This window comes from Choloepus didactylus, chromosome 4, assembly GCF_015220235.1.
Source record: "Choloepus didactylus isolate mChoDid1 chromosome 4, mChoDid1.pri, whole genome shotgun sequence".
In the NCBI taxonomy this organism is placed as follows: domain Eukaryota; kingdom Metazoa; phylum Chordata; class Mammalia; order Pilosa; family Megalonychidae; genus Choloepus; species Choloepus didactylus.
Window position 1 is genome coordinate 149033739 of NC_051310.1, and position 19522 is coordinate 149053260.

Genomic DNA, 19522 nt, shown 5'->3' on the forward strand with positions numbered 1-19522 from the left:
TAGCATAACTGCCAGAAAAACTTGCCATTAGTTTTCTTACTTTACATAAGAGAAATCTGACAGAGTAATGATAGTGCTTGTTTTTATCAAATAAATCAGGTAGACAACTGCATTTACTGAAGTTCTGTGTAGAGAATGAACTTCTTAGCTCTATGATGAATTTCAAAGGAAACATATTTTAGAAGAGTTAATCTGGAGATTAGGAGCTAATGAAAATATAGGGTAAAGAGAAAAAGAAAAAAAACAAGCAAAATAGCACACACACAAAAATGTTCATAATTTTTAACTGAAATTAAAGGTATAAACAAGATTAGAAGTGTCAAAATTAACTGAGGTTCTAAATTTTTGCCACAGATCACGTGTCTGCCCACTATTGGTAATTGAAGTCAGAAAGGGGTTAAAGAGAAAGTTAGCAAACAGGTACATATATGATATATTAAAGAACTTTTTGCTATAAGGGAAAAAAGATGGGATGGTAGCTAGAAAACTTTGGTGGCTCCTTCAGGACTTGGGAAATGACCACCTCAGCAGCAGCAGTTGCAACATTTCATTGAGAGCTTTGGTGTGTACAAGGCACTGTATACAGCACTTTAGTTTATCTCTAAATAACCCTATAAGGTAAGTACTACTACCAGTCTCCTTCTACAAATGAATAAAATGAAATTTTATGTGGTTATGTGCATTGCCGAAGGTTACAAAGTTAGGAAGTAGTAGAGCGTAGGTTTGAACTTAGGTCATTTGAGTCCATAGTCTACACTCTTATCTACTAAACTAAATTGTCATAAAGAAGAGAGTGTGAGAATGAAAACTGATGAGAATACGAGAGTAAAGACAGAAAGGGTTGAAGTCTACTTCTTAGTTGAAAGAGAAAGACAGACGTGTAAAGGGAAATTTGTTTAAACGTGAAAAAGAGACAAGGTTGGATATATTTATTTTATAGTTTTGATCTTTTTTCTAAGTAGGTTGTTATAAAATAGTCCTGATGAAGTGGTATAGGAAAACAGGGTGGGAAGGTAGGGATTCAGGTGAGAACTGAAAGTTGAAGCAGTTCATATGGAATGGCTGGCCATGAACAAAACTGTGTCAAGAACCCAGCCCTTCGAGTTTTCTCATTCAATGATGGGTTCGCTCCAAATGTTAAGAACTAAAAAAACACCACACTTACCAGTGGTAGTAGCGGAACCGGGGTCTCCAGTTGGGTGTTCGAAGTAATGTCTGCAAGGCACATGCCAAGTTGACAAAGAGGTAACACATGAGAAAAAACCTGGGAGAATAAAAAAAAAGGATGATTATCACTGTAAATTGATTCTTCTAGGGTTATTTTAAACAACTGAAGATGTTTGCTTGCTATATTTAGCCTTTGTTTCTAGAAACCCTAGACTAAATATGGGCAGTAGAGAAAAAAGCCTCTCCCCACAAATCTTTTCATCCTCCCATGTTCTCCCAGGGAATACACCAACTATTCCATTCAGCTGTTTGGAAAATCCTGGTTTCATACCATTCTTCCAAATTCAACTTATCAAATCCTGTAGATTCTACCTACTTAAAAATCTCTAAACTTCTTTTCCATCTCTACTACTATTAACTTAAACACAGTCTCATTTCTTCTTTTCTGGATTAGTCAATAAGCTTACAATTAGCATTCACAGCTCAATTTAGGCTCTCTCTAATCCATCTTTTATATCGAATTCCTTGTTCTAAAACATAAATATATGTTTTCCTCTCAACCATAAAGGAACATCCACTACTTCCAGGTTAAAGTTCCAGGTCCTTCGTGATCCCTACTTCTCTTGCTTCTACTCCCCATCTTGCACCCTCCACTCTAGCCAAGCCAAACTGCTTTCAGTTCTTTGAACATGCTACAATATTGCATTCCTCAATTCCTTTACACACATTCCCTTTCTGGAACATCCTTCACACCTTTTTTGCTTAGCAAGTAACCTGACATTCTCCAACACACAAGTGCTACTTCCTCAGAAAACCTTCCATGATTCCCACTCAGCACCTAGTGTTCACTTTTAACACAGAACTCATCACACTAAACAGGGATCATTGGTTGTTTCCTTATGTACCATCAGTTCCTTAAGGATGTCTCTTATTCATCTTTGCATTCCCAGCACAGCACAGTGCCAGGGAAGTAATAAGTTACCAGTAAATCATAGCTGAATGAATAAAAGCTAACAGTAATAGTGAAAGCTACAATTACTTGACAATGAATCAGAAATGAAGGCAAAAAACTACTGAAATTATGTAGGCAAAAAGAAACCATGATAATTTATAAAAGTTAGCCTTAAATAAAAGTTTTCAGAAACATGTATTGCTTAAGTGAAGTTACACCTATGTTTGGCCCATTCTGTTGTTATCATTACTATTACATGCCTGATAGAAAACAACATGTGTTCTACATCATTTAAATAGGATTAATTGAAGAAAATAATCGGCTCTTACATGGAAAGGATTGGAGCCACAAGATCCAAGGAGGCAATAAGGATTCCCAGCTCTGCAATGGCAGCAGTTAGAAGTAAAGCCCAAGTAGGTTCCCCGTTGGCTTTGCTGTGACCAAAAACCTGTAAATAGAAGGGAAAATATCAGTCATAGGAGTGTGGAGGTTTGAATTAATGCCCCGATTCCTTTATCCTACAGTTTCAGATATCTGTGAGATAATACTGTTAAAACTGTGACATCTTTTAAACATCTTTACCTCACTCTGCTATAAACTCATAACAGGGATTTAAGGAGTCTTGTACTGAAAACACATCTCCATATTATGTGATCTAGTAATTCCTAGGCCCATGAGGACCACATTGTTTCATATAAAGCCTGGGAACAAAGGAAGAGGGCATAGGAAAGGGTTACTTACTCTAAGAAATGGTATAATGTTATCCTTGGCAATAGCCTGTAACAGCCGTGGTGCACCTGTAAGACTCTGTAGTCCAGCCCCACACGTTGAGAAGAAGGAGCCAATAACAATCACCCATGGGGATGGCCAAGATAAGGTGCCAACCACCAAATTACCTTTCACAGCATCCCCAAACCTGGGAGAGAAAGAGAGTGGAGAAATTTACTCTGGAAATAAATTTGGACTTTAAGACTAGAAGACATTCACCCAATTTTCTGTTTATCATAGAGATCAAAATTGGGATAGATATGAATATTAAGAAGTACAAATACAGGTAAATTTGATTAAAAGGCACTATTAACCTATATTCCGAAAAAATAATCTGAAGAACCAGGTTTCTTCAGAAGATAAGCTAAACTCAATTGCAGCTTTTCCCCTCAGTTTGTCAAAATATCAGCTCATTGCAGAAAAACTGGAAAAGTACAGAAAATTACAGAACAGCAAAGGGCAAAATATTCTTAACACAGTTGTTAACATTTCACTATTTTTTTTAAGTCTATTTACTATGTTCTGTAAAAAAAATAACTAAGATCATACTATACCTATAATTCTGTATTCTTTTTAAACTTACATTTTCCTGAGTACATTATATGAATAAAAAAATTTAGTGGCTTAAATAATATTGAATAATTTACATTTCCTTTCTTCTAATTTTGTTTTTTATTATATATAATACTGTGATGAACATACTCATCCATATTCTATGTACATACTTCAGAATTTTTTCCTTATTGCAGATTCCCAAGAGGGAATAAATACAAGGGAATGAGTATATTAAAACACCTCAAAATCACTACCAGATTGCTTTCCAGAAAGTTTATATGCAATTTTACTCCTACTGGAAGCATACAAAGGTTCAAGTCTTATGGCACACACACTCCACACCAGTCTGGACTATTAAAATAAAATCTTAAATCACTGCTGATGTGATGAGTGGCATTTCACTGTTTTACACTTAGGTATTTAACAATATTTTTTAAATTAAGCATTACGTGTATAAAGCAATGTGCAAAAAACAAATGTATGGGTAAATTTTTACCTCTAAAACTACCATCCAGGTTAAGAAATAGAACACTGAGAGCACCCAGAAGCTCTTTATTTCCACTCCCAATCACTACTCCTTTCTACCTCCCCACTATCCTGACTTCTGATACTATGTAGTTTTATCTGTTTTTACAATTTTTATAAATAAAACTTGGTGTATATGTTTTGTGTCTGGTTTCCTTCTTTTGGCATTAGGTTTGTGAAATTCATCCATTTTACTACTGATGAACACTGGATTATTTCCAGATTTCGGCTATTAAGAGTAATAGTACTATGAGTATGATTCTTGATGCACATGTGCATGCATTTCTGTTGGATATACGTAGAAGTGGAATTGCTGGGTAGTAGGGTATGTGTATATTTAACCTTAGGAGATAATGTCCAACAGTTTTTCAAAGTGGTATTCCAATTTACATGCTCAATAATTTTTATATTATGGTGCAATTTACCAAAGCTCCACAAACCCATAAACTTTCAATTATAATCATATAGTAATAATATATTGTGGCACTTAATTCTTTACTTTGTCAACAATATTTTTCTAGCATCTATTAGGGTTCATGTCCTCAAAGAGCTCAATCTAAGTTGGGAAGAGAGATGTGAAAACTAGTAGCTGCAATATAGTATGGTTAGTGCAGTAACGTAGTATGTTCAGAATACAGTGGTAGAGCAAAGGGAGGAGCGGTTATCTCTGTTTGGATGAGTCTGGGCAAGCTTCACAGAAGAGAAGACACCTAGCCCAGACTTAGAATGAACATGAGTTGGTCAGGTAGGAGTAAACTATTCTAAGCAAAGGAAGTAGCATAGGGTAATATGTGGATGGAGATCTGAAACAAGAAAACACATTTAACTCTAAGTTATGGCTAGAGGATAGGGAGTTTATGAGGGAATGGCAGGAGAGAAGATTGGAAAGAGGAAGACTGGGCCAAATCAGAATGATAGGTTATTATTAATGGGCTTTGGCAGGCTCTGAAGCAGGGAGGAAAGACACAGCTCAAATTTTGTGTTTTAAAAAAATCATTCTGGAGGCAGTGTGGAAGAAAAGATTAGAAGGTGGTAAAATTGAATGGGAGACTATTATAATAATCTAGGCAAAAGATCCTGAGGACTAATACTAAGTGATGGAGATGAAGAATCAGGGAACAAATGAGATCTATTAAGGTGAAAGGGTAGAATTTATAGGGCTTGGTAACTGATTGGATTAGAGAATTGATGGAAAAAAGTCTAGGATGACACTTAGGTTTCTGTTTTAGAGATGGGGCAAATAGTGACGTTATTAATCAAATTGGGAAAATGGGAGAAGTAGTAGGTTTTGAGGATGGATATACCTAAGAAACTCTCGCAAAAAATATATTTTATACTAACGGATGAAAGGAAAGGAAAACACTCGGAGCCTTCATGAAGGAAATGAAGAAATGTTTTAGGTTTTTATTTAGGAAGTACAAACAGAGTTCAAGACATACTTACCACTCATAAAAAAGACACTAGAAGATTTTTTTTTTTTTTTTTTTTACTTGCCCTACTGTTGAGGCTGGGACTTCCAAAATGGCATATCCTCTCCTTTTAGTCTCAGTTTTCCAATAGCTCTTAATGTGGAGAGAAGTCCTGATCATTCAGACAAATTCACTGCTTTATTCAAGGGCGATATTCACTGAGTCTCTTATATATATAACAACATACTGGCCCTTATTATTCACCAATTATTTTTAACTTGCTAGCCATGACAGATAGCTCAGGTTGGATTTTTGAATCTGTAACTGTCTTGGGACTATCTGGGATGATGAGACATCAAAGAAGATAGACACAATTGTTACAAAGAAATCAACTACTTACTTGTCTCTAAGAACAACTCCTTCAATACATGCTCCAAAAAGGACAACATTGCTTAAATCTACCACATCAAGAGTTAAGGAAACTATGTCTACCCTCTAAGATGGGATACAGAGTAGACACTCAGAATAATTCTTCTATAAATAAAATGAGTTGCTAAATTCACTAATCCTACAAGTTCTTTCTTGGATACTCTATTTTGGGGATGAGGTGAGTAGATTATTTGGGGAGAAATAAGTGAAAGAAAGCAGGTATCCTTAACACCAGGATAAAAATACTGATTACCCTAATTCTAGTGGATGCTTTTATGACTAAAACTCAGACTGGACTTGTGAAAAGGATACAAACAAAGGAAGTTGTCAGGATGGCGAGGATAGTGCCAATGGGAATAGACTTCTGAGCGTCTTTCAGATCTCCAGACCGGTTTGATCCAGCCATGATACCTTTAAAGAGGGAAAAAACAATTTAACTTCTTGAGTTCCTGGACACTTTGATATTCACACTGATACTGAAGACTAGAAACAAATCTAAGAACCCTGAGAATATGATTCTGTCTTCTGAGAAAAATCACTCCTTGGGTCTGGGGAGATCATGTACTTACCTGTAACAGAGGGAAAAAAGATTCCCACCAGAAGAGTGAAGGAGGTGGTGATGTCAACAAGAACATACTCATGATTTAAGCTGCCTAAGACATCAGAAGATTTGGCTGAGGGCTTTTCAATGATTTCTCCTTTTGGTAGATAATTACTCCAAAGATTCTCTGCAGTGGAAAAATAGGGGATATAAGCAGCAGCAGTATGGAAAAAAGATAATTAGATAATTTTCTACCCAGACAACATTCTAAATCAGAATCCTTATTTGTATAGTTTTAAAAATTATGTTTGCTTCTACATGAGCACACATACACACATACATATTATACAATAAAGCAAATATAAATAAAAATCTAATGCTTTCTCTCATCTGGTTGCAAGTATAATTTGACGAAAAGCATTAGAACATACATATGCAATTAAGTCAGACTGATAAATTACTAATAAGTAAAGCAGACTAAAGCAGAATGGTCTGGAAAGCCTATTTTTTTAAAAACTTTTTATTGTAGTAACATATATACAACTCAAAATTTCCCATTTTAACCCTCTTAAGTGTACAATTCAGTGATAATAATTATATTCAATATATTGTACTACCATCACCATCTATTACCCCAACTTTTTCAACACATCAAACAGAAACTCTGCACCCATTAACCAATAACTCCCCCTTCCGTTTTATTAGTCATCAATAATCTCTGACACCTCAGTGTGAACTTGTGTACATGCAAAGAAATTTGTGGACCAAATATTGAAGATAGCACGCACTTAAATAAAGAGTTTCAGAAATTTAGCTGTGTTAGGAAAACAAATGTGTTTATGTGGTGACATTAAATTAGGTCTATCCTATAAAAGAGGGAAATTTTGGAAGATGGCAGAGTAGGGAGCTCCAGGATTCATTCCTCCTCCAAAAATAACTAGCGGACAGCCAGAAACTATCTGAAACAACTGTTCTGGGGCTTTAGAGGCCAGAGGAACACTGTATAGCACCTAGGAAAAAGCTGGAAAAAGAGGCTGAGAAACTGTGGTAAAGTACCGTGAGCAGCTTGCTCCACAGAGGCTGCCAGCAACTATCCCCCACTCCCAAGGAGGGCTGCCCTGAGGTCTGGTCCCTGGCTGGATGCTAAGGATGGAAAGGGATATGGAAGTCCTCTTCCCCAAGAAAGGGTGGTGCATGTCTGAGCACTGATCATGGCTTTTGATCAGAGACTTCAGACTGCTGGGTCCTGGCTATGATCTGCCATTTTAGCCTGCACTGCACAGAGACCACTGTGGCCACTGTTTCAACCCCAACCCTAACAGTGGCAGTGCTGGGGGAGGTTTAAAGACATAGTACCACCTTAGAGATGCAGGGATCTTTTTGCTGAAGGGTGTCATCTGCTGGGCAAGGTCAGCAAAGTGCAAGCTTTGGGGAGCACACCAAAAAGGATTTTTGGTGTCTTTCCTGACACTCTCCCCAGGATTCTTTGCAGCTTGTTTGTACCCACTTCATGGGTCCCTGGCCCTATTTTGTCTGCGAAACACTGAATTAAGAAAGTCCTCTCTGGGGTGACACTCCCCCAGATTTTGCTCTCAAGGCAAAAGCAGCTAGAGTCAATGAAAGGAGAGTAAAAATAACCACAGAGGCAAAAAAAAAAAAAAAGAAAACCAAACAGAACAGATGAGGATTACTGGAGAAGGAACGGAGGAAATGAAGGTTTCTCTTGGGACTGAAACAACTGCACAAGTAGTACAATCCTGAAAATTCTACTGTGTATCTAGGGCAAGAATGAAGAAGATGAAGAAGAACTGAAAAAATCTAATCAGTTAAACAGGCAATTTGAAAGGTCAAGAATAAGTTGAATCAAGTGTCAAAGAAGAACCTTAACACAAAGCCAAAAAAACAATAAAACCCCAGGCAAGAGAGAAAAACTTAGCTTCAGAGTAAACTCATCAAGATAATCAGATGCCTAGACATCAGCAAAAAATTACCGAGTCATACTAAGAAAAAGGAAAAGATGGTCAAGACAAAGAAACAACTTAAAACTTTGGAAGAGACACTGAATTTGGAACTAAGCAAAGATGTTCAAAAAAATCCCCTAAATCAATTCAAGGAGATGAAGGCAAATATGGCTAAAGAAATAAAGGATATTAAGAAGACACCGCATAAGCATAAAGAAGAATCTGAACGTATGAAAAGAAACAACAGAAATTATGAGAAAGACAGGCATAATAGAAGAGAAGAAAAATGCACTTGAGGCATATAATAGGAGATCTGAATGGGCACAAGAAAAATCAGTGAACTGGAAGACAGGACAACTGAAATCTTACAGACAGAAGAACAGATAAGAGAAAAGAATGGAAAAAATTGAGCAGCGTCTCAGGGATTAGAATGACAGCATCAAGCACACAAACATACATGTTATAGGTATCCCAAAAGGAGAAAAAAAGGGAAAAGGGGTGGAAAGAATATTTGAGGAAACAATGGCTGAAAATTTCCAACTCATATGAAAGATGTAATACACGCATGTCCAAGAAGTGAGACATACTCCAAACAGAATAAATTCTAACAGACTACTCTGAGACACATACCAATCAGAACGTCAAATACCAAAGATAAAGAGAGAATCCTGAAAGCAGCAAGAAAAAAGCAATTAATCACATACAAGGGAACTGCAATAAGATTAAGTCCTGTTTTTTCATCAGAAATCATGGAGATGAAAAGGGCAGTGTATAATACATTTGAAGTACTGAAGAAAAAAACTGCCAGCCAAGAATTCTTTATCTGGAAAAACTGTCCTTCAAAAATGAAGAAGAGTTTAAAATATCACAGATAAACAGAAAACTCAGAGAGTTCATCAACAAGAGCCCTGCCCTACAAGAAATACTAAAGGTACTTCTGCAGGCTGAAAAGGAAAGACTGGAGAGATAGGGCTGAAGGAGATTATAGAAATGATATTATCAGTAGGGTAACAAAAGAGACAAAAATAAGATTTATGACTTATAAAAACCAAAGATAAAATGGTTGAAGTCAATACTGCCTTTAGAGTAATAAACTGCATGTTAATGGATTAAAACTCCCCAATCAAAAGATACAGATTGATGAAATAGATAAAGAAAAAAAAAGATCCATCTATATTCTGTTTATAAGAGACTCATTTTAGAACAAAGATACAATAGATTGAAAGTAAAAGTCTGGAAAAAGATACTCAATACAAGCAGTAACACAGCAAACCAAAAAAAAAAAAAAAAAAAAAAAGAAAGCTGGGTAGCTATACTGGGTATCAGGCAAAACAGACTTTAAAATGCAAAAATGTTCTGAGACAAAAAGACATTATATATTAATAAAATGGGCAATTCACCAAGAAGAAATAACAATTATAAATACCTATGCACCTAACCAATGTGCCCCAAAGTACATGGGGCAAACACTGGCCAAAACCTGAAGGAGTAAATGGACGACTCCACTATAATAGTGGGAGACTTCAACACAACCACTCTCATCAACAGATAGAACATGTAGACACAGAACAATAAGAAAAAGGGAGAACCTAAATAATATGATAAATGAACTAGACCTAACAGACATATACAGAACATTGCATCCAAAACAGCAGGATATTCACTCTTCTCAAGTGCTCATGGATCACTCTCCAGGACAGATCACCTGTTAGGGCACAAAACAGATCTTAATAAATTCAAAATGACTGAAACTATACAAAGCACTTTCTCTGACAGTAATGGAATGAAGCTGGAAATCATTAACAGCAGGAGAACTAGAAAATTCACAAATATATGGGGGTTAAATGACACACTCAATCAGTGGATTGAGAAGAAATTACAAGAGAAATCAGTACATATCTTGAGATGAATGAAAATGACAACACAACATATCAAAAATTGTGGGATGCAGCAAAGGCAATGTGGAATGAGAAATTTATAACCCTAAATGCCTACATTAAAAAGGAAGAAAGAACTAAAATCAAAGACTTAACTGTATACCTAGAGAAACTAGAGAAAGAAGAGCAAACTAATCCCAAAGCGAGAAGGAAAAAAACAATAAAGATTAGAACAGAAATAAATGAAATTGAGAACAAAAGAAAACACTAGAGAGAATCAGTAACACCAAAGGTTGGTTCTTTGAGAAGATCAATAAAACTGAAAAACCCTTAGCTAGACTGACAAAGACAAAAACAAAGAAGATGCAAATAAATAAAATCAGAACTTGGGGGGGGGGATCATTACCACTGACTCCATAGAAATAAAAAAGATCATGAGAGGATATTATGAACAACTGTATGCCAACAAATTAGACAATGTAAATGAAATGGACAGTTTCCTATAAACACACAACCTACACTGATTCAAGAAGAAATAAAAGACCTCAACAAACCAATCACAAGTAAAGAGATTGAATCAGTCATCAAAAACCTCTGAACAATGAAAAGCCCAGGAACAGATGCCTTCACAGGTGAAGTCCACCCATCATTCTGAGAAGAATTAATACCAATCCTGCTCAAACTCTTCCAAAAAAAATTAACTCATTCTATGAAGACAAAATCACTCTAATACCAAACCCAGACAAAGATACTACAAGGAAAGAAAACTACAGACCAATCTCTCTAATGAATACAGATGCAAAAATCTTCAACAAAATACTTGCAAATTGAATCCAAAAGCACATTAAACGAATTACACACCATGATATAGTGGGTTTTATTCCAGGTATGCAAGGGTGGTTCAACACAATAAAATCAATTAATGTGATACACCACATTAACAAATTGAAAGGGAAAAACCACATGTTCGGTGGGAGGATCTAAGATGGCAGCATAGAGAGGAGTGGAAGCTAAGGAGTCCCCTGGAACAACTAAAAAAAAACCAGAAACAACTAGTAAATAATCCAGAGTAACTGCCGGGGGACAAACAAGACTGTCCACTCTTCATACACCAACCTGAATTGAGAGGAATGCCTGAGATCACAGCATAAAATCTGTAAGTAAAACCTGCGGATCCAAGTCGTGAGACCCTCTCCCCCATAGCCCGAGCTGCAAAGCCTCATGGTGCCAGAGAGAAGCTCTCTCCCAGCAAGTGAATATAGCTCGGCTGAGCTCCAACTGGGGTTTTAAGTAACGAGTGTGAACTGCTCACTACAGGTACGAATCCCCAAAAAACAGACAGAGTCTTTGGGTGATGACTGACCTTAGAGAGCTGCAGAGTCACCTTGGACTAGATCTGAAGGGGACTATGTGTTTCTTTTTCAGCTCAGTGGAGAAAGCCTCAGCCATTTTCAGTTCCCAGTGCTGTGACTCAGAGAAGGGTCCAGATAGCACAAGCAGAGAGAGAGAGACCACTGAAATGCTAATGACCTCCCCCTAGGGGGTCTATCTTCTCTAAGAGGAAAGGGGTGGGGCCCTTTCCATTCAGAACCAGACCCCAGAGCCTGCGGGAACATGGCCATACCTCCTCACATCAGTTAAGAATTATAGGCTAGCAGGCGCCACCTGCTGGGCAGAAAAGCACAGTGACCGGAGGCATCACAGGGTGCATCAATTTTCTAAGACACACCCTCAGGGAAACCAGACTGAATATTTCTTCCCTTTGGGACCTGAGCCTGTTCTGGTCTGTGAAAACGTGATTGGGGTAACCAAGGAAACCATGCCTAGACAACAGAAAATTACAACCTACACTAAGAAAAACGAACCTATGGCCCAGTCAAAGGAACAAATATTTACTTCAACTGAGATGCAGGAATTTAAACAACTAATGCTAAATCAATTCAAAAACTTTAGAGAAGATTTCGCAAAAGAGACAAAGGCTACAAAGAAAACACTGGGCATACATAAGGCAGAAATCGAAAGTTCAAAAAAACAATAGTAGAGTCTACGGAAATGAAAAGCACAACACAAGAGACGAAAGACACAATGGAAACATACAACAGCAGATCTCAAGAGGCAGAAGACAACACTCAGGAAGTGGAGAACAAAACACCTGAAAGCCTACACGCAAAGGAGCAGATGGAGAAAAGAATGAAAAAATATGAGCAACTTCTCCAGGAACTTAAGGACAAAACAAAGTACAAGAATGTACATATCATTGGTGTCCCAGAAGGAGAAGAGAAGGGAAAAGGGGCAGAAGCAATAACAGAGGAAATAATCAATGAAAATTTCCCATCTCTTATGAAAGACATAAAATTACAGATCCAAGAAGCACAGTGTACTCCAAACAGAATAGATCTGAATAAGCCTATGCCAAGACACTTAATAATCAGATTATCAAATGTCAAAGACAAAGAGAGAATACTGAAAGCAGCAAGAGAAAAGCTATCCATCAATACAAAGGAAGCTTAATAAGACTATGTGCGGATCTCTCAGCAGAAACCATGGAGGCAAAAAGGAAGTGGTGTGATATATTTAAGATACTGAAAGAGGAAAACTGCCAACCAAAAATCCTATATCCAGCAAAGCTGTCCTTCAAATATGAGGGAGAGCTCAAAATATTTTCTTACAGACAATGAGAGACTTTGTGAATAAGACACCCGCCCTACAGGAAATACTAAAGGGAGCAGCACAGAGTGACAGGAGAAGACAGGAGTGCATGGTTTGGAACACAATTTTGGGAGATGGTAGCACAGCAATGTAAGTACACTGAACAAAGAGAACTATGAATACCGTTGAGAGAGGAAGGTTAGGAGCATGTGAGACACCATAAGAAAGGAGGAAAGATAAAGAATGGGACTGTGTAACTTGGTGAAATCTAGAGTGTTCAACAATTGTGATAAAATGCACAAATACGTTCTTTTATGAGGAAGAAAAAGCAAATGTCAACCTTGCAAGGTGTTAAAAATGGGAAGGCATTGGGGGAGGGATGCAATCAACGTAAACTAGAGACTGTAACTAACAGAATAATTGTATTATGCTTCCTTTAATGTAACAAAGGTGATACACCAAGGTAAATGCAGATAAGAGGGGGAGAAAGGGGAGGCATGTTAGATACTTGACATTGGTGGCACTGTCTGATTCTTTACTTTACTTTGATTTAAGGTTATTTTTCCTTTTGCTGCTTCCTAGCTGTCATTTTTTTTTTCCTCTTTCTTTGCCTCTCTACCTTCTTTGACTCTCCCTCCTGCCTTGTGGAAGAAATGTAGATGCCCTTATATAGATAGTGGTGAAGGTGGTGAACACATTAATATATGACCATACAGAGAAGCATCAATTATTTACTTAGGATGGAATGTATGGTGTATGAACAAAACCATATTAAAAAAAAAAAAAAAATGGACTGATGACAAAACTTTGAGGGCAATATACTAAGTGAAATAAGCCAGACACATAAGGACAAATACGGCAGGGTCTCACTGATAGGAACTAATTATAATATGTAAACTCATAGACATGAAATATAAGGTACCAAGATATAGGACGAGGCTTAAGAATGGGGAGCAGTTGCTTAGTATGAGCAGAATGTTCAACTAGGATGAACTTAAATGTTTGGAAATGAGCAGAGGTGTCATTAGCAAAATGAGAGAATAACTAACAGTGCCAAATGGTGCATGAATGAGGTGGAAAGGGGAAGCTCAGAGTCATATGTGTCACCAGAAGGAAAGTTGGAGATCAAAAGATGGGAATGCATAAAACTGAATCCTATGGTGGGCAATGTCCATGATTAACTGTATAAATATTAGAAATCTCTTCCATGAACCAGAACAAATGTATGACAATACAATTAGAAGTTAATAATAGAGGAGCATATAGGGAAGAAATATATACCCATTGCAAACTATATACTACAGTTAGTAGTATTTCAACATTTTTTCATAAACAGTAACAAATGTACTATACCAACACTACGAGTCAACAACTGAGGGGGGTTGGTTAGGGATATGGGAGGATTCTAGTTCCCTTTTCTTTTTTTCTTTTTTCATCTTTCACTTTATTTCTTGTCTGGAGTAATGAAAAAGTTCTAAAAATTAAGTGTGGTGATGGATGCACAGCTGTATGAGGGTACCAGGGGCAACTGATTGTACACTTTGGATGTTTGGATAATTGTATGGTATCTGAACAATCCCAATAAAAATTAGAAAAAACAAAACAAAACAAAACACATGTTCATCTCAATTAATGAAGAGCATTTGACAAAATCCAGCATCCTTTCTGGATAAAATCACTTCAAAAGATAGGAAGCGAGGGAAATTTCCTCAAGATGATAAAGGGCAAATGTGAAAAACCCATCACTAACATTGTACTAAATGGTGAGACACTGAAAGTTTTCCCTCTAAGATCTGGAACAAGACAAAGATGCCCACTGTCACCAAAATTATTCAACATTCTGCTAGAAGTTCTAGGTAGAACAATTAGGCAAGAAAAAAATAACAGATATCTAAATCTGAAAGGAAGAAGTGAAACTTACACTATTTGCAGACAACATGTTCATATACTTAGAAAGTCTGAAAAATCTACCACAAATCTACTAGAACTAATAAACGAGTTCAGCTAAGTGGTGGCATACAAGATCAACATGGAAAAATCAGTAGTGTTTCTAACACTAGTTATGAGCAATCTGAAGAGGAAATCAAGAAAAAAATTCCATTTACAATGGCAGCTAAAAAAAAAATCAAATAACTAGGAGTAAACTTAACTAAGGATATCAAGGACCTATATTCAGAAAACTACAAAACACTGCTAAAAGAAATCAAAGACGACTTAAATAAATGGAAGGATATTCTGTGTTCATGGATTGGAAGGCTAAATGTCATTAAGATAACAATTCTACCCAAACTGATTTATAGGTTTAATGCAATACCAATCAAAATTCCAACAACCTACTTTGCAGAAATGGAAAATCCAATTATCAAATTTATTTGAAAGGGCAAGGGGCTTTGGATAGGCAAAAACAAATTCAAAAAGGAGAATGAAGTTGGAAGACTCATGCTTCCTGACTTTAAAGCACATTACTAACATGATTGACAAGCCCTTAGCCAGACTGACAGAATCAAAAAGAGAGAAGACCCAAATAAACAAAATAATAAATTTGAGAGGGGATATTACTGCGGATCCAGCATTCTTTTTTGATAAAAACACTTCAAAAGGTAGGAAATGAAGGAAACTTCCTCAATATGATAAAGGGCATATATGAAACACCCATAGCCAGCATAGTACTCAATGGCAAGAGACTGAAAACTTTCCCTCTAAGATCAGGAAAGAGACAAGGATGCCCGCTATCACCACCATTATTCAATATTGTGCTAGAAGTACTAGCCAGAGCAATCCAGCAAGACAAAGAAATAAAAAGCATCCAAACTGGAAAGGAAGTAAAACTATCATTATTTGCGGATGATATGATCTTATATCTGGAAAACCCTGAGAAATCGACAACACAGCTACTTGAGCTAATAAACAAATGTAGCAAAGTAGTGGGATATAAGGTTAATGCATATAAGTCAGTAATGTTCCTATATACCTGAAATGACCTAAATGAAGAGACACTCAGGAAAAAGATTCCATTCTCAATAGCAACTAAACAAATCAAGTACCTAGGAATAAACTTAACCAAGGATGTAAAAGACCTAGACATAGAAAATTACATAACTTTACTAAAATAAATAGAAGGGGACCTAAAAAGATGGAAAAATATTCCGTGTTCATGGATAGGAAGGCTAAATGTCATTAAGATGTCAATTCTACCCAAACTCATCTACAGATTCAATACAATTCTAATCAAAATTTCAACCTACTTTGCAGACTGGGAAAAGCTAGATATCAAATTTATTTGGAAGGGAAAGATGCCTTGGATTGCCCAAAACATTCCAGAAAAGGAAAATGAAGCAAGAGGACTTATACTCCCTGACTTTGAAGCTTAATATAAAGCCACAGTAGTCAAAACAGCATGGTACTGGCACAAAGATAGACATACTGATCAATGGAACCAGATTGAGAATTTGGAAATTAACCCCCAGATCTGCAGTCTACTGATCTTTGATAAGGTCCCTCAAACCACTGAACTGGGACATAATAGTCTCTTCAACAAATGGGGCCGGGAGAGCTGGATAGCCATATCCAAAAGAATGAAAGAGGACCCCTACTACCTCACACCCTACACAAAAATTAACTCAAAATGGACCAAAGATCTCAATATAAGAGACAGTGCCATAAAACTTCTAGAAAATAATGTAGGAAAACATCTTCAAGACCTTCTATTAGGAGGTCACTTCTTAGACCTTATACCTAAAGCACAAGCAACAAAAGAAAAAATAGATAAATGAGAACTCCTCAAACTTTAAAGCTTCTGTACCTCAAAGGAATTTGTCAAAAAAGTGAAGAGGCAGCCAACTCAATGGGAAAAAATATTTGGAAACCATGTATCTGACAAAAGACTGATATTTTGCATATATAAAGTAATCCTACAACTCAACAACAATAGTACAGACAGCCCAATTATGAAATGGGCAAAAGATATGAAAAGACATTTCACTGAAGAGGAAATACAAATGGCCAAAAAACACAAGAAAAAATGTTCATGTTCACTAGCTATTAGGGAGATGCAAATTAAGACTACAATGAGATATCATCTCATACCAATTAGAATGTCTACCATTAAACAAACAAGAAACTAAAAATGCTGGTGAGGATGTGGAGAAATTAGAAGTTTTATCCCTGTAGGTGGGACTGTATAATGGTACAGCCACTCTGGAAGACAGTCTGGTGGTTCCTTAGAAAACTAGGTATCAAATTACCAATTTCACTTCTCGGTATATACCAGGAAGATCTGAAAGCAGTGACACGAACAGGTATTTGCACACCAATGTTCATAATGGCATTATTCACAACTGCCAAGAAATGGAAACAATCCAAATGTCCTTCAACAGATGAGTAGACAAAGAAAATGTGGTATATACACACGATGGACTACTACATGGCAGTAAGATGGAATGAGGTTGTGAAACATGTAACAACATGGATGAACCTTGAAGACGTAATGCTGAGTGAAATAAGCCAGACACAAAAAGACAGAGATTCTATGTTACCACTAACGTGAACCCTGTGAAAAATATAAAATAAATACTTTATATTGTAGACTGCAGGGGACATAGAGATAGACAGCAACTAGTGAAGGGGGAATGATAATCTAATAAAGAACAGATAAGCCATTGAGGGTAATCTCAATGTTATGGGAATGCTCAGAAATGATTATGGTTTGCAAACTTTCTTGGGTGTGGTAGGATCATGTTGGAAGCAATGTAGTTATTTTAGGTTATTTGTTTTTCTTATTCCTTTGTTTTGTTAGGGTTTGTTAATTTTCTTGGGTTATGGTAGGGACACGTTGGAACAATAGTTATTTTAGGTTATTTGTTTTTCTTAATCCTTTGTTTTGTTTTGTTTGAATTGGTTTTTTTTCTTTTAATTTTTTGATAAAGTAAAAAAAAGCTATTGCATTAAAAATTAGCTTCAACGTAGTTATTTTAGGGTATTTGGTTTTTCTTATGCCTTTGATTATGGTTTGTTAATTTTCTTAGGTATGGTAGGAACATGTTGGAAGCAATGTAGTTATTTTAGATTATTTGTTTCTCTTATTCCTTTGGATACGTTTTATTAATTTTCTTGGGGTATGGGAGGAACATGTTGGAAGCAAAGTAGTTTTTTTAGGTTTTTTTTTTTTTTTCTTAATCCTTTTCTTTGTTTGAAATGTTTTTGTTGTTGTTTTAACTTTTTGATAAAGTTAAAAAAAAAAAAAAAACCCACATGAAAAGATGCTCCACTTCACTAGCTATTAGGGAAATGCACATCAAAACCACAATGAAGTATCATTGCACACCTACTAGAATAGCCTCTATTAAAAATACAGGAAACTACAAGTGTTGGAGAGGATGCAGAGAAACAGAAACACTCATTCATTGCTGGTGGGAATGTAAAATGGTACAGCTGCTGTGGAAGACAGTTTGGCGACTCCTCAGGAAGCTAGGTGTAGAACTGCCATATGACCCGGCAATCTCGCTACTAGGTATATACCCAAAAGACCTGAGAGCAGGCACTCGAGCAGACATTTGGCACACTGATGTTCACAGCAGCATTATTCACAACTGCCAAAATATGGAAGTAACCCAAGTGTCCATCAACCAAAATGTGGTAAATTCATATGCTGTAATACTGTTCAGCTGTAAGAAGGAATGAAGTCCTGATGAATGCAACAACATGGATAAACTCTGAAGACATTACATTGAGTGAAACAGGCCAGACACAAAAGGACAAATATTGCATGATCCCACTGTTATGAGCTAATTACAATAAGCAAACTCACAGAGTTAGAATCTAGAATATAGGTTACCAGGAGATAGACTGGAGTTAGAGAATGGGAAGTTGATGCTTCATTTGTACAGAATTTCTATTTAGGCTGATGGTAAAGGTTTGGAAATGGATAGTTGTGATACTAACGCATTATTGAGTGTAATTAAGAGCAATGAATTATGTTTGTGAATGTGGTTAAAAGTGGAAGTTGTGGGTTGTGTGTGTTGCTAGAAGGAAAGGAAGAAGATAAAATATGGGACTATAATAGTGAATCCTTTTGTGGACGATGACTGTGGTTAACAGTACAAATAGAATGTTCTTTCACGAATTTAAGAAATGTATGTCACTATTACAAGGTGTTAATAGGGTAGTATATATGGGGAAAAATACACTTAATGTAAAATAAAGACTGCAGTTAGTAATATTTCAGTATTCTTTCATCAACTGTAACAAAGTTGTCAACAATGCAGATATATGGAAACGTACGTTTCATATGACTTTTATACAAACCTACAAGTTCTTTAATTAAAAAAAAACAATAAAAAAATTATGCTAAATGGAAGAAACCAGACACAAAGTACTACATATTCTATGATTCCATTTATTAAAAATGTAAATATAAGTAAATCTATAGAATTAGATTAGTGGTTATGTAGGGCTGGGAAGGATAGAGGGATTGAGAGGTGTCTACTAAGGGGTATGAAGTTTTACTGTTTGGAGTAAAAAAATGTTCTAAAATTGACTGTGGTGATGAATATACAACTCTGTGATTACACTAAAAGCCACTGATTGTACACTTTGGATGGATTGTAGGGTATGTGAATATATCTCAATAAACTGCTTTTTAAAAAAAAGAGGTAAATTTCAGCAGACAACTCTGCAGAGGAGCAGAGAAA

General features: G+C 36.3%; 1 protein-coding gene across 4 annotated transcripts in view; it reads right to left on the reverse strand.

The window, feature by feature from the left end:
• SLC12A6 (solute carrier family 12 member 6) overlaps positions 1-19522 on the reverse strand; it is a 153745-nt gene that overhangs the window by 21546 nt on the left and 112677 nt on the right. For all 4 annotated transcript variants that reach the window (XM_037834405.1, XM_037834406.1, XM_037834407.1 and 1 more), the window contains 6 exons: positions 6375-6533; positions 6118-6216; positions 5777-5834; positions 2861-3035; positions 2449-2567; positions 1166-1264 (listed from right to left, as the gene is read on the reverse strand). In XM_037834405.1, the coding sequence (XP_037690333.1) occupies positions 1166-1264; positions 2449-2567; positions 2861-3035; positions 5777-5834; positions 6118-6216; positions 6375-6533 (709 nt within the window). The remainder of the gene's footprint in view (positions 1-1165; positions 1265-2448; positions 2568-2860; positions 3036-5776; positions 5835-6117; positions 6217-6374; positions 6534-19522) is intronic.